Genomic DNA, 21,412 nt, shown 5'->3' on the forward strand with positions numbered 1-21,412 from the left:
AACTTTAGGGTATTTATCTGTAGGGGTTTAAAAGCGAGGGTATTTTGGTGCAATATGAGTAAATATCAGGGTATTTAAGTGTAATATGTCCTTGAAATTATGGAATACATGTAGCAGAATACAGATAAATAAATAAACAATAGAGGAATAGAGAGGAGAGTGGTGCACCTGATTGCAATGGTAGGAGAACCAATACCTCAACGAGTAAAATAGGCATAATTGAAGGATAGTTACACTTTTAAGCATAGTTCTCCAAACAGAAACTATGTGCATCTTTGTAAGCTGAGTAATGTCCCAGAAGAAAATAGGAATAAAGCCGCCGTTGATATGCAATCAACCATCCATTGAAGAAATGAACTAAACATTAAGAATATACCAATATCGACGTTGAGTAGAATCAACAAAGAAAGATCAACTCTTATCACTCTATCAATAATCAGAATTATCATCATCTTGTACCAATACAACACACATGGATTGAAGAATGCAACAGACTGTTAAACTCCAGTTGCTAAATTCTCTTCCCATCGCTTGGATCCTGTTAAAGCAATAGACTTTGAATAGCCTTCCTAAAGATGCAGTCCATTGCTAAAGTTTCAAATGTGCAGCTTTTGTGCAAGAGCCCAATAGGCTTGTTTCCAACTTAGTGGCTGTCAAGTAATGATAGCTGGCAAGACCCAGATGAGATTTTGATGTTAGACACTACAGTTGCATGGTGATGGATGTAACCTGAACCTGTTAAAAATACATAATTAATCTTCACTCTGAATTGTAGGCGGACTATAAATCTCAGCCAGGTTCAAGACTCAAGAGGGTTAAAAACATTAATGGAAAAAAATAACTCAATTCGCATAAAAGCCATTAAGTGATTTTTATGGATCAATTATAACAGAGCACAATATCCATATCGAAAAAAAAGACAAGGGTTTCGGTCCATCCTCACGCAAAATGTGAGGTGCCAGCTTTGAATAATGCAAGGTGATTCTAGGTGAAGAATTCTAAGTAATATTTGGTAAAGTTCCTAATGTGGTTCGCCATGTGTACTGGAAACATGAGTCTGAAAAAAAAATAGTAAGGAATGATTAGATAATATGGCTATTGAAGGGCCAAAGGCAATATATTACACAAAGTAGCACTTTAATTGTTTGAACGAATCCATTTCCATTTTAAAGATGAGAAACAAGTAGAGCAACATAACAAACTTCTACATATGCAAGATTCATATTAAGTGACAGATAATTTGTATCCATTTTAGTCTATGCCAGATGATAAAGTAATGCTCCCAAATTACCTCCATCTAGATTATCCTTCAGGCAATAGTTGGTACTTTAACTTTGGGACATTGCCCTTAAATACCCCAAAGTTTACTCAATTTTTTACTTTGATACACTAAAAATTTCTTTTGCAAAAAAGGTACCCCAAAGTTTATCTCATTTTAATTTCGATACGTAAAGTTTCTTTTTGCCTAAAAAATACCTTCAACAAAATTTAATTTTGTACCCCAAACTTTAACAAATTTGACAAAAAATGTTAAGTATGGGTATCAGAACTAAAGTTTGTTGAATTTTGGGGTATTTTTCTGGGCAAAAGAAAACTTTGGGGTATTGGAGTTAACTTTTGTCTTAACTCTGGGTATTTTTGGGCAAAAGAGAACACAAGGTTATCAAAGTTCAAAATGAGGTATGGGGTATTTAAGAGCAAATAACCCTTTAATTTTCATGGCCAAGAAATACACAGAAAATTATCTGTTACCTTCATAAGAGCTTTAAGCTTTCCGATTCTAGCGATTTTGCAGCACCAGCAGGGCCCAATACAAATCTAAAAGCCGAGTATGGGCAACCAAAGAAGCGCAAAAGATTATGACAGCCCTTATCACCATTCACACCCGTCGAATTTATGTGATTAAGATATGTGTTGCCTTCATAAACATAATGGAGCTGCTGCCATAACAACACACTTAAACCACTTTCAACAGCTACACTAGCAAATGCCAAATATACAAGTACAAAGCCTCTCGCGGATAAGAGCATTATTGAGCTTGCAAATGTAGCAATAATTTCCTTTAAAATCCTCCCACTGTTTACATTTTTGGACCCAAGAAAGGCAACATTTCGGTAATCTACATGAGGCCACACATGATATGCAGTAAATGTAGTCATCATAAATATGTAAATGCAACTGGTAACTATAGAGATAAGGAACGCAATGAAAGATCGGTGGTTTCCTGCTCCAACACAGTTTGCAATCTGCAAAAACGTAAACACGAAGAGATCTCAGATCTTAGAAGAACAAAACTATTAATGTTAATCTATAAATGCACAATGGAAACTTAAATTGTCTAATGCGAGACAAACTATTTATAGAGAAGTGCAATTACCTTTTTTAAAGTGGAATTCAATTTCGTATGAAATAAAACTATGTAATGACATTATCAGCAAGCTTAATACCATCTTGGTGACAAATTCGCTTCATCAGGCAATTCTTCAGTTTATTCAAAATACATTGTTTTCTAAACAATTTTCAAAATTTTCCATTAGATTTTCTTATGCTGTTCCTGCTATGCTAAACCATGAACAGTCTGCCATCTGAACTGGTTTCTTTGTGGAAACTCCTAAGCTTCGGCCATTCACTTTCTTCAACAGTCAAGAGGATTTAAGTAACCTTCCCCAAACAAAGTTCCATTTGTATTCACAAAAATGGTGTATGGGTTTCACAATCCAAAAATAATAGAACATAAAATTTTATTATTATAATTTTACATCTTAAATTAATTAATTTCATATTTGTGTCTTGAAGTTTTTCCTGCCTTGTGACTGGTTCTATGCTGGACTACCCATCCAGAACCATCAGAACATTACAAATTTCTCAAACGTCCATGCGCTCAAGTCCTAAGGTCGTTATAGGATCAAAAACAATAAATCTAGTGTATTGTAAGTTCTATCAGAATTATCCTGTAAACAAATGATTATAATTATAAATGAAGAATACTAAAACATAATTCATAAGTGGAAAGAAATATGAGGTGATTCCTCTTGTATCACACTTACGAAGGGGCAGTGATGATCCATGTCCAAAACACACATTCTACAGGACCGACAGTGATGTGCCCTTGGAGGCTTCGGCTTTTTACAAAACTCACAAAAAGTATAGTTATCCAAAACATCTTTTGCTACAAGTGAATAGCTACCCCAGGAAATTTTTAGTGGTGCCCCAGGGGAGCTAAATGCTGCCAAGCAGAAACTAGAGGTGGTACAAATAGCCAAAATAGATGTTACAATGCAGTGGAACATGCCCCAAAAGTAACTTCTGGAAAAAATAATTGGGTGGACTGCCCATACACCAGCACCTGTCCACCTCAAAAGGTAAAAACATAGTTAGAAACTAACGCAGCATCCAAACCATAAGTCAAGTTTAATAACCAATAATGGTTTTCGTTATATTAGAACCCAAAATCTATGTTAATTCTATACTGGACCCCAAAATCTTCATATTTCTAATTAGACCCTCAAATTCATTTATTTTAAATAAGACCCCAATCCATTAAGTTGTTTTAAATAGGACCCTCAAATTTATTAAGTTGTTTTCAATAAGACGCCAATTTTTTAACCGATATGAAGATTTGAGGGTCGAATATAGACTTAACAAATATTTAAGGGTTTAATATGACAAAACCCGAATAAAAAATGTTAGGCAAGCGGTAAACAAGCAATCAAGAACATCTTAACAGAGAAGGGAAACTAGCTTTCAACTTACATAACACGAACAGTATGAAGAGTACAACAATAGCAACAAAGGATCGGTCCCTTATAAGCCTCCACCGAGAAAAGCAAGCACTATCAGGTTTCCTCAAACTATGATTTCGATTAGTGATCGCACCACACCATAAGCATTTAAATATATGTGCATGCGATGGCAGAATAATGCGTAACCCACAGCCCCAGCAAGTTTCCTCATTATCTGTCAACATTGCTACGCAATGTTCTTCCTACAAAGATCAATATGAGACACTTTAGGATCAATGTTTTAGCTATAAAGTTCAACTTCTGCTGTTGAATCTAATTTCCAGTTACCCTTAGCTAATATATAGGTACGACCGTATTATATACGGTGTAGATAGTAGTAATAGGACAGCGTCATAATTAAAGTAGTACTCTATATCAGTACGCTATACATGAGTAGTATATCGGGACATATGATAGCGCTTATTATAGGTATTATATATATTTCAAATGTAAAATATGGCTCCAGAAATTACGATCGCTGACTGCTTCATTACTTGGATGATCTCCTCTATTTAACTTATGCGTGAGATTCAAGTAGCCATAATATTGACAGATAATGAAGAAGCAAAGAGTCCTAGCTCCACTCTGGCCAACAGACGATCTAGTGATATGGACTGCATTAGTAGGTACAAGAAGAATAAAAAGTCTTTGATTTGGGGTCAGCTTCATTAATCCTTGCTCTTAATTTAGCTAGGTTAAGGACCGAATTCTAACCACCTTTTTAGTTAGATTAACAATTGCACATCTTTTTTTCAGCATGAATCCATGCTTGTTTTGGTCTACCCTTCTCCTAGCCTCTTCTCCCTACAAGATTCACACTTTTTTTCTTAACCAGCAAAGCAAGGTTTTAAATGTCGGCCGACATGCCCGACATGTCAGTTTGAGGGCTTGAGCGACACGACATGGACGTTTTCAACTCGTATGTCGATTTTTAGGACCAAATCGGAAATATCGGGGCCATATCGGGCATATCGGCCAATTTTCCAGCCTTGTAAAATCGGCCGATATAACCATTTTTTTAGATCTGTTTTTTGTTATCTAGTTTGGGTTTAGTGATAAAAACCCAAACCCGTTTGACCCGTTCTCATGTTTAAGGGTTTCTTATGAACCTGATAGAAAAAAAAGAGAAAAATTAGGGCTACAACGGACTTGGGAACCGATCACGCCTTTTGTGAATGACGACGCCCTTCCCCCACCTCTATCTCGGACCCCTGTCGTCCATCTCCCATTGCGCCTCTAAATCCGAACCCCAACCGAACCCAAGGTCGGCAGGGTATCCCGTCGTCAGGATAAATGGATGATGGTGGTCGGTGACTCATCCGAAAAGAGGATGGTCGGTGACTCATCCAAAGGACCCCGAACAGATGAAGAAGAACAGCCTCGACACTGCCTCATTGCGACGTCGGAATCCACCCATCGCCGGTGCTACCTCTAGAATTTATAAAGTATGCTTATATTGAATTTAGGAATGCTTAAATTACATTTAGGACATAATATTATACATATGCGCACCACCCGATATGACAATCCGATATTTAGTCCATGTCCCCCGATATATCCCTGATTTCCGCTATCTGACATGGATTTCAATCGTCCGATATGAGCCCGACATCTGACATTTAAAACCTTGCAGCAAAGTACACACATTTAACTCCATTAACCATGTCCAATCACATCTCAAGCAAGTCTACCTCATTTCATCCTAAATTGAAGCTGACTCTGGCTTTTCACAAAAACATTGGTTTCATGTTCTTGATTTGTTACGGATTACCTCCAAACCACCTCCTTGTATTAACAATCGGATGTTACTATTCAACCTTAGTCATGCTTAATCTGGTTTATCCATTATCCTAGCGATGCAAGAAAATTTGGAAGATTAGATCCAATTTAGATTGAATTAGACGAATTTGCTAGGATTCCAAAAGACTCCCCTTCACTTAGCTTCTCCCTACTATAAACAGTACACGCATTAAACTCCATAGTCCATGTCTGAACCTCCCTCTTCTCATCTTGAACTGAATTGCTTCTATCTCCTATAAAAGCACTCGTTTCTTTCCTCCTACCTTTTATACTTTACAATCTTCTATGACTACTCATGACTGATCTCCCTTCCTCTTATCACAAGTGAGAATTATCTAGCAATAGTTGATGCCATACCACAAAAAGGGATTTCAAAGTTGAAACTGCAAAGCAGTAACTCCTACATTATTATTCCATTGATCGTGGCCTTTTGTACCTCAAACTTTTCGCAAAAATTTATCCTTTTACCTCTCTGGTTTCCTACTCTTTGAATCTGAAACAGAAGGGGGGAAACTGAAGGAATGCGTCTAGTTGTTGTTTTGTAGTGATGGCCTGTGGAGTGGGTGACTGTACTAGATCTTCTTTTCTTTCTTGACTGTAACCATACATGAAGTTCAAATAGGGATCAGTATCAGGTGCTTTTCAGCTCTGTACATAATTGCAGTGATCAAATTTAAGCTTGAAACTATGTTAGTTTCTTACTATGTGTTATCGTTAAACGGTTTAAATCGGATTTGCAAAAAAGGTTAATTTAAAAATCTAGCTTATTTGTTGCATGTTTGCTGAATTATTTCTCGACTACACTTACGAAAGTTTTTGCCACAATTATTCTAGATTACATACTGCATGCATAACAAGAAATTTACCCTCTTTCCTACTTTGACTACATATCTCGAAATTCCCATGAAAGTTTTTACCTGCCTTCGTGTCCATGGGATTTCATGGAACCAAATTGACAGACAAACCAAGCAAAATTGCTTAACTTGGAATTAAAGATTGGAACTTTTAACTCCAAATCGAGCCAAAGCAAAGGATATTCATAAAAAGCCGTGCCCATTGCTTCACAAATTTTTTCCTCAACATAAATCCCAAAAGAAGGATATTACCAGAAAAAACCTAAAAATCCAACTCATAAACAACAAGATAAACAGAATTCAACAACTAAACAAAAATCTCGACCCAAGAAGAGGAAGACCCATTACGGGAAATCTCAAGAACAACGAGAATAAGGGGTCAAAATGTCACCTTGACCGCTTCTTCATCCATAATTTTAGCAGAGATCGCTGAGACCCAAAAAAAAACTTGCTGTTTAACTTTAAAAGAGAAGGAAATTTGGGGAAATGAAAATTGGGTTCGCCACGGAATCGGGTCGCGTTATTGTTCTTGGTATTAATATAATTAAGGACAAATTGTCAAAATACACCCCTTTAGAAATTTATTTACAAAATTTGACTCATTTAAAATTTATTTGTCATTTTCGACCCAGTTTCAACCAACAAGCTGAAACTGGATCGAAAATGACAAATAAAATTTGAAAACTTCATGGAATTTAAAACCCCATGAAGTTTAAGGACTAATTACGTGCACTAATGAGAAAGCCAAATATTTCACGAGATTTAAAATTTCGTGAAGCTAAAACTTCACGAAATTTTCAAATCCCATGAAGTTGCGGTACTACTGCTAGAGAGCACGAGCTCTCTGTCAAATGGGCCTGCAACTTCACAGAATTTAAAATCCCTTGAAGTTATGGTAGGCCCACACCTAGGTCGGTATTTATCTCTCTCATCCTACTTGATCTTATTTCACATTCTCTCTCTCCTCTCTCTCTCTCTCCCTCTCTCTCTCTCTCTCTCTCTCTCTCTTTCTCTCTCTTCTCCTTCACCCCCAAACCCTAGATCCATCAGTGTTAGGGATCTTCAATAGGATGAGATAGAGAATAGCAAATGTGTTCCATAAAAATCATGTCGACGAGTTTAAAGGACGTGAGGACAGGTCACGTCAATTTGGTAAAGTGTACACACAAAGAAGTAGGACAGGTCAAAGGGCGACGTATGATGATGGAGCCAGCACTTCTCATAGTGCGAAGTATGCTAATGGAGCCGACACTTCTCAACCTCATATACAACAGAATACTCAGATCATCGAGGCTCATCAGCATGGACAGAGGGGACGGGGACAGGGATGGGGGCGAAGAGTGAGGGGAAGGGGTAAGAGAGGGAGAGGAAGGAGGGGACGACTTTTATGATGTATGTGAAATTTATAGTATGATTATGAATTTCAAGAATATATATGTAAAATTGATAGTATGATTATGAATTTCAAGAATATACATGGTTTTGGTGACCTGCAGCTTTACGGGATTTCAAATCCCGTGAAGTTGCAAGCTTGTTTGCTAGAGAGCTCATGTTGTCTAGAAGTGGCACCTGCAACTTCACGTGATTTAAAATATCATGAAGTTTTTAGCTTCACGGGATTGCAAATTATGTGAGGATATGACATTCTCATTAGCCTTAGTCCATACACTTATTTCTTATTTAATTAGTCGAGAAGTTTTAATCTCGTGAAGTTTTTGAACTTTATTTGCTATTTTCGATCCAGTTTCAACCAGTTGGTTAAAACTAAGTCGAAAATATCAAATAAATTTTAAATCGGACGTTTTTTAAAAATAGATTCCTAAAGGGGTCTATTTTAAAATTTTGTCCTATAATTAATATATGTAGGGGATTTATTTCTTATTTATAAAAGGGGGCAAGAGAACAACAATGGGCTTTAAAATGAGTTCCTGTTAATAAATAACTGTTTATTAAGGGTGGTAATTGGCAAAGAAGATTACAAGCCTTTAAATGGGATCCGAATCTGGAGTACATGAATATTTATTATAGTGAATTATAATTTTCAAAGGCCCATAAAGAATTTTCAAGAGAAATTTGGTTAAAACTCTAATTTTATTATGTTTTTTTCCAATAGATTATGTAAGAGTTGGGATTTTATTTCTCAAATGTTGTTCACGCAATTTGTTCAGGTTTTCTATTATTGGTCATTTAAATCATGTTTATTTGGAAACAGACTGTCCAAAGATACTACAACAATAAAACATTTGTTTAAAAAGCATTTATCCAAATTTCCTAAGCTACATAAATCATATTCTTCTATTCAATTTAATTCTCCTCATACCCATTGCATTGGATAGGTTGCGACTGAAGGGGTTGTAATTGTAATTGCATGTAACTGGATCATTTATATCTAGTTGCAAGTGTTTATTTCAATACAGCTGGAACTTGCAATTGCAGCTACAGTTGCAAATTGCCCACCAGTTGTAGTTTTTGACTTACACTATTTTGAGCGTAATTCACACTTCCAACTTAGTTGTAACAAAGCCAAATTAATAAAAAAAAAATTTAAATCATAATATTAGTATTTAAAATTTCACAAAATCTTAAAACTTCATTAAAGATTTGAAATAAGTATATAAAAAGTATTTTTTATATTAAAAATATTTATTTTCTATAAATAATAAAAATTATTTTTAGAAATTTTATTTTAAGAAAATATTTTTTAAAATGATTTTTATAAAACTATTTCTTTTAAATATTAATTTAAGAAATATTATTTTTTAGGAAAATATTATTCTTTCAAAAATACTAATTTAAAATAAATATTTTTAAAATATTATTTTCTCCTTAAAATAATATTTTAAAAATATTATTATTTCAAAAAAATTTCTAAAAATATTTTTAGAAAATATTTTTTAAAATGATTTTTATAAAACTATTTCTTTTAAATATTAATTTAAGAAATATTATTTTTTAGGAAAATATTATTCTTTCAAAAATACTAATTTAAAATAAATATTTTTAAAATATTATTTTCTCCTTAAAATAATATTTTAAAAATATTATTATTTCCTTAAAATAATATTTTTAAAATCATTTTTTGAAGAAAAATATTATTTTTTAGAGAAAATATTATTATTTTTACAAAAAATATTATTCTTCCAAAAAAACTATTTTTAAAAACATGAATTTCAAAAAAAAATTACTTCTAGATTATATTCTTTTTTGTAAAAAACTTTTAGAGAAATTATAAAAAAAGAAAAACATTTTTAAAAATAATCATTATGAGTATATAAATTTAAATTATAATTTATTTTTATTTTTTGAAAGTAAAAAATGAGTTGCACATGAAAGGTTACAAGCAGCACCAAACAACTACAACTACAAGTTGAAAATTTTAAAAATTAAACCAAACAATTGTAACTATAGTTATATGCAAAAATAGTTACAATATTTTAGTTGCATGCAAGTGATAGATGCAATCTATCAAACACACCCTAACTATATCCTACAAAGATAGATTTATAAATTTAAGCTCCTTAAATCTTTAAGTTACGCTATACCAGCAAATAGATTCCTCTAAATAAAATTTGTTATTTTGACTTACAATTAGTTAATATAAATTTAAGAAATGTTATTTTTTAGGAAAATATTATTCTTTAAAAAATACTATTTTAAAATAAATATTTTTAAAAATATTATTTTTCTTAAAATAATTTTTTAGAAAACTAATTTTTAAAATCATTTTTTGAATTAAAATATTATTTTTTAGAGAAAATATTATTATTTTTATAGAAAATATTATTATTTTTACAAAAAATATTATTCTTCCAAAAAAAACTACTTTAAAAACATGAATTTCAAAAAATTTACTTTTAGATTATATTCTTTTTTGCAAAAAACTTTTAGAGAATTTATAAAAAAAGAAAAACTTTTTTAAAAATAAACATTATGAGTATATAAATTTAAATTTAAATTTATTTTTATTTTTTTGAAAGTAAAAAATGAGTTGCATATGAAAGGTTACAAGCAGCACCAAACAACTAAAAATTAAACCAAACAATTGTAACTGCAGTTATATGCAAAAATAGTTACAATATTTCAGTTGCATGCAAGTGATAGATGCAATCTATCAAACACACCCTAACTAAATCCAAAAAAAGATAGATTTATAAATTTAAGCTCCTTAAATCTTTAAATTAAGCTATACCAACAAATAGATTTCTCTAAATAAAATTTGTTATTTTGACTTACGATTAGTTAATGTCTATTCGTCATTCTAATATCCACTTGGTGCTTCTCCAATATTGCTAGCGACCTCCGGCCACCACCTCCAACGAGCGACGACAATTACCTATCAATTTTAGTTCAACATTCTTATAATGACGAGCCCCATCTTCAAACCAAAAGTATAACATAAACACCATAAAGAAATCATTTAGGATTAAGGAAAAAGGTTAATTGCATATTAGTCTCTTATATCATTCATAATTTCAAATTAGCCTCTCAAATCTTAGTATTTTCTCATTAGGGGCTGTTTGGTTGTTGTTGGTAAAATTGTGTATTTATGACACAACTTGGAAAGTTGTTGTCCACCTCATCAATTTCACTTGTATACTTTTCTTTGTTTGTTTTTGATTCCATTTGAATCATAAATTGCTTGTTTGATTTGCAAATGTAACTTTAATTATTTGTTTGGAAAGTATAAAAAGTGGTCCCTACTCAAATGATCATATTGGTTGGAATTATTTTTTATTATTTTTTCTGACTTCAAAGTTAGCTTTCTCCACGTGTTGAGAATAGTACCTCTATTTGTAGTGGTGCTGAATAGGTAGAACTGTCACTTTGACCGAGCATAGGATGGCGATAAATAAGCATTGGTTGGTGGTTACGTCAATACCTACTTTACACGTGCCGATCGGTGAGTGGAGGAGAAATCACCTTACCATTAAATGAGAAGTGATCGGAGCTATGGTAGTACTAACATGGTCTGATGAGTCATAAAGGCTAACGGGGCTAGAGGTATGATGCGCCTACCAAGCATTTAATATGACGCCGACGTGCTGTTAGCGGGAGAGGCTCGAGGCTAAAGTCGTCCTTTAGCTTGGCCGAGAAGCAATGCCTGACGTGCTGTTAGCGGGAGAGGCTCGAGGCTAAAGTCGTCCTTTAGCTTGGCCGAGAAGCAATGCCTTTCAAGTCAACCTTGCAATGCGTCGAATAACTGGTCGAGTGGGCTTGTAAAGAGTCGTCTTCGACAAGAGGACCGATAAGTACCATCATTCGAGTCAATTTAAGGAGATGTCGACTTGGCGGGTCGGCGAAGTTGAGATTCTTGGTGGTTTTGACCGTCAATCTGGTTTGAGCGGTGCATGTAAGGGGAGACATGTCCGTTGCTGGCAAAGGGTCATACTTTGGCGATCGAAAACACCATAATAGCTAGCTCCTTTCGCTTGGAGTCGGTTTGGGCCGGATCCGAGTGAAATGAGTTTAGCCTTGGACGGATGTAGGTGTGCATTAAATGAGGGAGCTAAAAAGTCATTTTAGATTTTACGCGGCTGACGTCACTACACATTATTTTTGACTGCCACAACCTCTCTTTTCATGGCTAATTGCAAGCTATTTGAGGTGAGTGGGTTGTGCCTTGATCCTCGAGGTGTCGCTTCGGATTCTGAGAATTAATCTTGGCCGTTAGCCAAAACTTGATCTGGTCGTTCAGATTCTGACAGTTGTAGATCCAGCTGACTATATATAGAGCTTGAGCCAGGGAGGTGGTGGTTATTGTCTTTTGAAATTTCCTTCTGAGAACTCAACATCTTCCGCACTCATCTCTTTCCGGCGATTATTCCTTCATTCTGCGATGACATCAGATCCTATAAACCGATGAGCTCTTCTGGCGGAGTTCCACTCCAAGGTGACCCCAGCACAGAAGAGGACACTCCACGGGAGGTTTGATATCCCCCGAGAGTATGAGCTGATGGCCCTGATAAGGTTGGAGGTTGTTTATAATCATCGGCCAGATCGAGCCTAGCTCTACTTGAAGCATTTGGAGTTTGGCCTGCGGTTGCCCCTACACCCCTTTCTCCAGCAAGTTTTCATAATATTAGGGCTATAGCCTATCTAGATGAAGCCAAACGCCATCGTAACCTTGGTGGGGTTCGTCGTGATCTGCCATTGGTTGTTAATAAAGTCATCCTTAAGAGTCTTGGGTCGTTTGGTGACTGTGGAAGTGAACCAGACTGAACTCTACTTTCATTTCCAAATGGTAGGGAAGTACAAGCTCATCACCGGCCTTCCTGACTCGAACAAGGACTGAAAGGAGAAGTTTGTCTTGGTCGTAGGGGACGACTTGGAGCTAGGCTGCTCGAATTGGCCTGAGATAAGGAGGGAAGCACTCATTGATGAAATTACCCTATAGGGGGGGTGAATAAGGTATATGCTAATCTAATCTAATATTAATGCTAATTTAAAACTTATTAACTTATATCTTAGCAAATATGAAATACAATAAGTTATATGAGCTAGGATGTGTAATATACACAAAGGGCAATATAAACAAGAACAAGTATGCAAATAAGATAGTACGCAAATAGATAATACAAACACACGATGTGATCACGGAGTTCGGTCCTTCTAACCTACGTCTCTGCTCCCCACTCCCGGGGAGAATCCACTATCTCAAAGGATACTACACAATCGGTTTTCAATGCTCACTGACAAACGTTTATAACACTCACAATGCAATCACACAACACACCCTCTAAGTGTTGGCCTAGCCCGTGTCGCCTTCCTCAAGTGCTCAAATTTACAACCTCTCTCTAGGCTTTACTACCAATGCTACTTCTCTTGGAATCGACCCCGACTCTTACCACACACTCCTCTCGGCGTACTTGTGTATTACAAAGTAAACTCTCAATAATAAGTACAAATAAAATGATTTGTCTCTAATACAATTTGAGAACGAAATGAAGCTCCCTCAATCACACTCACAACCCAAATGTATCGTATGTAAAAATACTCAAGCTCAAATATGGGTGTGTGTGAAACTATATGAACAATAACAAAAACTAAACTCAATATAAAATCTAGCTTAAATAAAATTGATAATCAACAAATAAATATGTAAAGCTAGAATTGAGTTTAGAGAAAACTTCTCTAAAATAACAAGAGTGAGAGAACAACAAATAAATATGTAAAGCTAGAATTGAGTTTAGAGAAAACTTCTCTAAAATAACAAGAGTGAGAGAAAGATGGAATCGAAGCTCAAACATGAAAGAATCAATCTCCTCCTCTTGTGAAAGTTTATTCACAAAACAAACTTGAAATCACTTAAAACTTTTAAGCAAACTTAAACCCCTTTGTAAACTTGTTTTAAAATTTTTTCCATTAGTTTAGAATTTAAAGGGTATGGTGTATATATAGGATCAAGAAACAAATGCCCAAAAACCAAGAAAATATCACAAAATAATAAAATCTAGAAAACTGGCCGTTATGCCAACGGCTACTAGTTCGGTCAACCGAATGACAATGGTCGGTCGACCGAAGGTTGTGCATCAGTCGACCGAACTCAAGTTATTGGTCGATTGAAACACCCTGAGAAAAAATTGTTCACTCAAATCCGCAAGTGCATGGATATCGTTGTAGCGATGCAAGGTCGTATCCTCAGAGACTTCGTTGTTAATTACTGATTTTCACTATTTTGTGACTATCTAAACCAATCGTGCTAAAAAGTATGATTTTTGACTATCAATAACGAACGCGCTAACTAGCAAATCCACTCAATTAAAAGAATCTAGGATTGAACTTCGGTTTTAACTCTGGTTTGAATCAACAAATTAATTAATTGTTATCAAATCTCTCAATGCATTAAGAACGACTAACCTATGATAACTATTAGTCTCTTTCGACGACTAAAAGTTGTGCCTAATTTAGCCTAACAATCTATTTTCATGGTGTTGAACTAAACTAAACCCATTAATTTTACGTTAATCCCTCATGTTCCCAAGAATAATTAACCTACTTTCGTAATCAATTAATTCCCGTTCAATTAACTATTTTCCGGCGTCAATCTAACCTTTCAGTTCAAATCAACATCCTAAAGGAGTCAAATCAGTGGCCAATTGAATTAACCCTAGGCAATTAGATACTAGCAATTGAATAATGCAAATCAAATAATTAATGATAACAATAAGATCAGTTTATCGATTCATAACCATAGTCGAACCTAATTCAATCCTAGAAAAAATGATTACTCACACATAATTGAAATAGAAGACATGATAACAATGTATAAGATCATAATTATAAACTAGAAAATAATATAAATTAGAAAAATAAACCTAGCATCGAAATCAAGATGTTGCACACGATTCTTCACAACCAACACTTTGCCAAATTAAAGAAATCCTAATCTAAGAGTTTTTAGAGAGATGGGGAGAAGAAGAAGAAAGAAAAATTAAAATCTCCAGCCTCTGGTCGTCCTCATTTAAGTTCTGGGAAAGATCGCGTTAACAGATAACTTCAAATCTTACTTCAAATCTCGTAATAACTGAATACTGATACCGACACGACTGTGTATATCAACACGACCAAGCCGTGTTTAACTCTATTTTGCTCTGCTCTCTGGGCTTTTCTTCTGTAATCAACACGCCAGTGTTGTTGAACACTGGGGGACCGTGTAGCCTCTTTCCATGCATTTCTTGACTCCTTCTGGACTCCGAATCCGCACTAAGCTCCAGTAATTCCTACATAATATATAAATAGAGCAATAAACAAGAACTAGGGAGCTTAATAGGGCAAAAGTGCAAGGAAATACATCAAATAACAACAAATCCATAGGTGAAACATAGTCAAATTATAGAGAATATTTGTGTTTATCAACTCCCCCATGCTTGAACAATTGCTTGTCCTCAAGCAAAATAGATGGAAACACACACATGAGGGCATAGATTCCAAGAAATGACAACGGAAATAGAAAATAAGCACAAGGGTATCCACTATTCTCAAGTTCACGTGCAAAATTATTCCACCCAACCCAATGTCAAAATAGAAATCTTGTCTCAAGTTCAAAGTTGAAGAAAATGCATCCGTAGGCATTCACGTACGTTAGTGCAAGTGACTCGACTCATAAACGTTGGAACGATGGTATGACAAAGTTACATATTTTTAGTTGATTGCCCAACACTCCTCGTGACAGACACATATCTCATCACAATGGGTCATACTCTTCCTACTTAAGGTCTCAAAGGAGTACTCGGTTTCCTTGCATTTTATTTATTTATTTATTTATTTATTTATTCATTTTTTTGAAGATCATGTCATAATTAACACCAACTGACTTGACAGCCATACTTCTGAGGGTGTGGTGTCAAGTACTCGGTGCAACAGACTTTAGGACCCTTTTTTTTTTGACAAGGCCGAGTGTTTCTCCAGTAACCAAAAAGTAGTCCAAGTCACCAAAAGAGCCTAGATACTAATTAGATGGATTAAGCCAAAAGTCATGCTTATTTATTCCAATGTCTAGAGTCAAGTATCGGCCAAGTGGAACTCGAACAGATAACATCCTAACCAATTGAACATGAAACAAAGATTTTTTAACAATGGGGCATGTGAAATAAATGATGTACGTATTAAAATGGCTCGCGAACAGTGGTACTCCTTTTCTTTTCTTTTTCTTCTCTTTCCCCCCTTTTTTTAAAAAAAACTAAATGAAAAATCCCAACACAGAAAACAAGCACTCAAAAACACCAAAGCATATATGAAACATCATCCCAACAAACCCACTCCCCCATGCTTGAATTGCACATTGTCCCCAATGTGTAAATAACTAAAAAAAAGAAGAGAAAATGGACTTACTGCTCATTGTGGTGGTGGAGGAGGTGGATAGCCATGAAGTGGGGACCATTGGTGTGACGCCCCTGGGTTCACACAAGGCTGCAGTCCAAGGTGAAACCAAGAATGTCAAACCTGCCATGCACCACACCGTGCAATAACATGTTTCACCATCACAATTCTATCACTCTAGTAGAGTCAATAACAGGTGTAGGTACAAAAGCAAGTAAAAGACAATAAAAATAATGACTGATGAAATGATAACAACCACATAGATATCTCATCTATAAAAAAATACAAAGTATATCTGAAATGAATAAACTGGAGTTCTTAACAAATCTCAAATACAACAAGTCTGAGTAAAGGAAATAAGGCACACAGCCTTTACAACATCTAGAATAAAGTCCTCAAATGTCTAAACAAAGTCTACAGTGGAGCTCCATAAATAAAATATAACTAAATAGACGACTGAAGCTAAAGTGCGTCACCATCAACCTGCGACTCTCCGGGCTTCTGGCTCGTTATCCTGGCTCGTTACCTGAAAGGGGGAGGGACAACGAGCGTCAAAGCGCTAGCGAGCAACATCACAACCAACCCCAAGGGAGAGGGCTCGTTGTATAAAAAAATACAGTTAATACATAATAATATAAAATCATTTGTCCTAACAACAATGGGTTTTGGTATTTAGGAAATTACAACACGAGCGTAGGTACATCGAGCGAAATAATCCAAACAAGGAAACCCTCATGTATATACCTTGTGTCTCAAATTGTAAAAATCCCTAAATACTAAACCTGAGGTCTAATACAAGAAACAATAAATAAAACAAATACAAACCCGTCTCTGCCGATAAATGAAATCATGACAAGGCCACCACAAGTGTCATGCAAACTCACATGAGTGTCATGTCCGAAAATGATTAAGTGTCCAAAACATAGACTATATAAATAAAACATCCAACACATAGACTGCATGAAGTGAACGTCCAACTCATGGACTGCAAGTAATGAGTGTCCAACACATGGACTGAATATAACCAATGTCCAACGCATGGACTAAATCTAACCAATGTCCAACGCATGGACTAAATATAATCAATGTCCAACGCATGGACTAAATATAATCAATGTCCAACACATGGACTAAATATAATCAATGTCCAACGCATGGACCGGATGGTAATGCATATCCAACACGAGGATTAAATAGCAATGCATGTCCAACACGAGGACTAAGTATAGTGAATATCGGACTAAACATGAACTTTACAAAGTGTAAGTGTCGAAAATATATATATATATACACAAAAGATACACGTAGTCTCATGTCACACGTGCCTCGATGTGCGGATCGGTACTTGTGTCAAAAGTCGACTCATAGGTGTAGATAACTCACTAACACAATAAATTAGTGTCAAATAATTGAGGTGAACACTCACACATACGAAAAATACACAACAAATCAACAGTGGCCAACTCTGTGCGGCAGTCGACCGCAGAGGCCACTCCGGTCGACCGTTCACAGAGCCGAGATTCACTAGGCTCAAAACTGAGCGGCGGTCGACCGCTGAGGTTATGCCGGTCGACCGCTCAAAGAGCAGAAACTATTCTGCTGGAAAATCTCACAGCGGTCGACCGCCGCATCCGCTACGGTCGACCGCGAAGTAGACAGAATCCCAGTCTGGGTTTCTGTCAGCTTCGAAACTCATATAAACTTGATAAATTCTTTGCTAAAGTAAATCTAACCATTCTAATATATCATGCAATATAAAACAGAGAATTTAAACCTTTTAAATTTCATCATCAAGATCCCACATATATGAATATGATTTAAAAGTTTCTAAAAACAGTAAAAACAGGATTTAACCTTTGCTAAAACATTTTCAGATCTAGATCTAAATAATAAAAATTCGTTGGTGAGCCTTTAAAGTCTGAAATATATGATTCTCTCATCTTATGCCATAAAGATCTACTTTATCTACATGAAAATATGATTTTGGCCCAATAAAACCTCAACTGGTCAAAATTTTCAGATTCTCACTATTTGCCTTTGTGCATGTTTTGTGTATTTACACTCGTATATTCACAATTATGCATTGAATTGATCTCAAATCAATTCCTATCATACTCAAACATAAAAATACATTATTTTCATCATATAACATATTTATAATTATTTATCACACTATATTCAAATTTTTGGGGTTTTACATTCTTCCCCCCTTAAAAGAATTTCGTCCTCGAAATTCAGAAATTATACTCAAACAAATAATATTACTCTAGACAAGCATATTATGATATTTACCTTTAACAATCTAGGATGACTATATCCCACTCAACCCTTAATCAAATGGAACTAGTACGTCGGGCGAAAAATCCAAACAAGGAACCCCCCATATATATACCATGTGTTCCAAAAGATTAAGAATTGAGCAAAAATATCCTCATTCTAGCGTTAAATCAAAATATAACCACACAAATAGTCGCACACATAAATCAATCCACTTCCTCACTAGGTGCAGGAAGTAGCGCGGCATAACATCTTCGCGCTCCCAAAAATCATCTTTGATGTCTACACTCAACCATTAAAATGTAAATACTCCCACTTAACCCCTAACTAAATGGAACAAGTACATCGAGCGAAAAATCCAAACAAGGAACCCCTCATATATATACCATATGTTCCAAGTACTTAGGAGATAAGTGTTAATACCCTCATTTTAGTGTTAAGTATAAACATCACTATACAGGTAACCATAAGTCATAAACAAGTCATACAAAAATTTAATTTACTTGATCAAACAGGTGTGGGTAGTCGCGATGTATATCGTCCTCGCGCTCCCGAGAAACCTCCTCAACTCCTTTTCGATTCTACTGAATTTTCACCAAGGGAAAAAAAAAATATTGTTTCTAAATTTCTTGTCTTCTCTAGCAAGTATATAAACTGGGATCTCAATCGTAATCAAATCATCCTGAAGCTAAATCTCCAATGCGTTCAACACTCACTGCTGCTCTTCATCATGTAATTGTTTCTTGAACATTGAAACATGAAACACTTTATGTACTATGGACATCGATGCTGGAAGGTTTAGTCCATATGAAACAGCTCCAATAAGCTCTAAAATCCGGAACGATCCAATATATCTCAGCTTAAACTTTCTCCGAATTGTCCTCATTTCTTATCTGCATAGCTCTTTTGCTGACTCTGAGCGGCTAGAACCTGTTCTCTGATTTATGTTACTTTCTCAGTAATCTATCTTATAGCTAGAACCTGTCCTTTGATTTATGTTACTTTCTCAGTAATCTATCTTATAAGCTCTGGCCCAAGCATTAAAATATCCTCCTGCACTTCCCAATATATAGGCGATCTGCAAGGCTTCCCGTACGATGCTTCATATGGGGCCACACCAATTATCACTTGATAACTGTTGTTATAAGCGAACTCTATCAGTGGAATATGATTCCTTCCATCTACCTTGAAAGTCAATGACATAAGCCCGCAACATGTCCTCCAACATCTGATTTACTCTCTCCGTCTGACCATCCGTCTGTAGGTAAAATGCACTACTGTAAGATGAAGATACTGCCAAGTGAATCTTGGATTCTTCCACAAGTGAGGAGTGAATACTGAACCTCGATCCGATACCATCGTGTCTGGGACTCCATGAAGTCAAACTATCTACCAAACAAATATCCTCGCATAAGCCCCGGCGGTATAAGTAGTCCTTACTGGAATGAAATATGCTGGCTTCATTAGTATATCCATTATCATCCAAATAGAATCATTTTCTTTCTCCGACTACGGCAACCCTACAATAAGGTTCATAAAAAGTCCGCCCACTTCTATTTCTAAATGGGAAAAGATTGAAGTGTTTCCTGACCGGTAAGACACTTAGCTATATACTCTGAAATCTTCCTATGCATATCACTTCACCAAACGTGTCTCTTTAGGTCTTTGTACATCTTAATTATTCCTGGATGTACAGAATCACGAATTCATAGTTCTCAATAAACTCAATCCAATGTCGCTGCCTCTGGTTGAGTTCCTTCTGGGAGAAAAGATACTCCAAACTCTGGTGGTCGATGAACAACTCAAATTGCACTCCATATAAGTAATGCCTCGTGACTTCAGTACAAATATCACTACTGCTAACACCAAATCATGAGTGGGGTAGTTCTGCTCGTGCACCCTAAATTATCATGAGATATATGCTTCTACCCTCTGAGTCTGCATCAAGATACCTCCTAAACTTGCCAATGATGCATCTGTGTAAACAACGTACGTCCTGTCACTGCTCGAAATAGACAAAACCGGTACTGTAGTCAACTTAGTCTTTAAAGTATCAAAGGCCTTCTGGCACTCTGTGTTCCAAATGAACTGTACACCCTTCTTCGTAAGACGTTCAAGTGGCGCCGACATTTTCAAAAAAAAGTCTAGGATGAACTTCCTGTAATAACCGGCTAACCCAAGAAGACCATCTTCGGCGGTTCCAAATCAAGAATCACTGTAAACTTAACCGGATTGACTGCTATGCCCTCTCTGCTGTTGACGTGGCCGAGAAGTCTAACTTCTGAAAACCAAAACCCGTATTTGCTGAACTTGACATATAACTGATGCTCCTGAAGAGTCTGCAATGCTACTCGTGTTCTGCCTCCGATCTCGAAAATATGAGAATATCAAACTGGCCCATGAAGGGACGGAAAAACCCGGTTCATCACATTCATGAATACTATGGGTGCATTAGTCAACCCGAATGGCCTGACTAGAAACTCTAAAGATTCACATCGAATTAGGAAAAACAGCTTTGGAAAAATCCATCTTCCGAACCCGCAACTATGATAACCAGAACGAAGATCAAACTTCGAGAAATACTACGCTCTCTGCAACTAGTCGAACAAGTCATCAATCCTAGGTAATGAGTACCTATTCCGGATAGTGACCTTGTTCGGCTCTCTTCCCGAACCCGCAACTATGATAACCAGAACGAAGATCAAACTTTGAGAAATACTACTCTCTCTGCAACTAGTCGAACAAGTCATCAATCCTAGGTAATGATTACCTATTCTGGATAGTGATCTTGTTCAATTCCCGATAATCTATACACAATCTTATACTGTCGTCCTTCTTCTTCACGAAGAGGACCAGCGCTCTCCACGGAGAAAGATTCCA

General features: G+C 35.8%; 1 protein-coding gene and 1 long non-coding RNA gene across 2 annotated transcripts; both read right to left on the minus strand.

Moving 5' to 3' along the window:
* On the minus strand, positions 345 to 6,932 carry LOC109848631 (protein S-acyltransferase 11). The gene is made up of 5 exons (XM_020418243.1): positions 6,828 to 6,932; positions 3,754 to 3,985; positions 3,048 to 3,346; positions 1,753 to 2,246; positions 345 to 735 (listed from the first exon to the last, which is right to left on the minus strand). Exons 1-4 carry the CDS (start codon positions 6,846 to 6,848, stop codon positions 1,755 to 1,757), a joined length of 1,044 nt encoding a protein of 347 aa, XP_020273832.1. The 5' UTR covers positions 6,849 to 6,932; the 3' UTR covers positions 345 to 735; positions 1,753 to 1,754.
* On the minus strand, positions 14,714 to 16,316 carry LOC109849597. Its single transcript, XR_002249176.1, has 2 exons — positions 16,268 to 16,316; positions 14,714 to 15,156 (listed from the first exon to the last, which is right to left on the minus strand). It is a non-coding gene; the product is annotated as an uncharacterized LOC109849597 (long non-coding RNA).

Source organism: Asparagus officinalis, chromosome 7 (assembly GCF_001876935.1).
Source record: "Asparagus officinalis chromosome 7, Aspof.V1, whole genome shotgun sequence".
In the NCBI taxonomy this organism is placed as follows: Eukaryota; Viridiplantae; Streptophyta; class Magnoliopsida; order Asparagales; family Asparagaceae; genus Asparagus; species Asparagus officinalis.

Excerpts from the sequence above, each read along its gene's own strand:
- LOC109848631 (XM_020418243.1), bottom strand. The coding sequence starts at position 6,848 with ATGGATGAAGAAGCGGTCAAG. Across the intron at positions 3,347-3,753 it reads CTTCATACTGTTCGTGTTAT|GTGCTGGTGTATGGGCAGTC; the intron begins GTAAGTTGAAAG and ends TGAGGTGGACAG. Across the intron at positions 2,247-3,047 it reads TGGATCATCACTGCCCCTTC|ATTGCAAACTGTGTTGGAGC; the intron begins GTAAGTGTGATA and ends ACGTTTTTGCAG.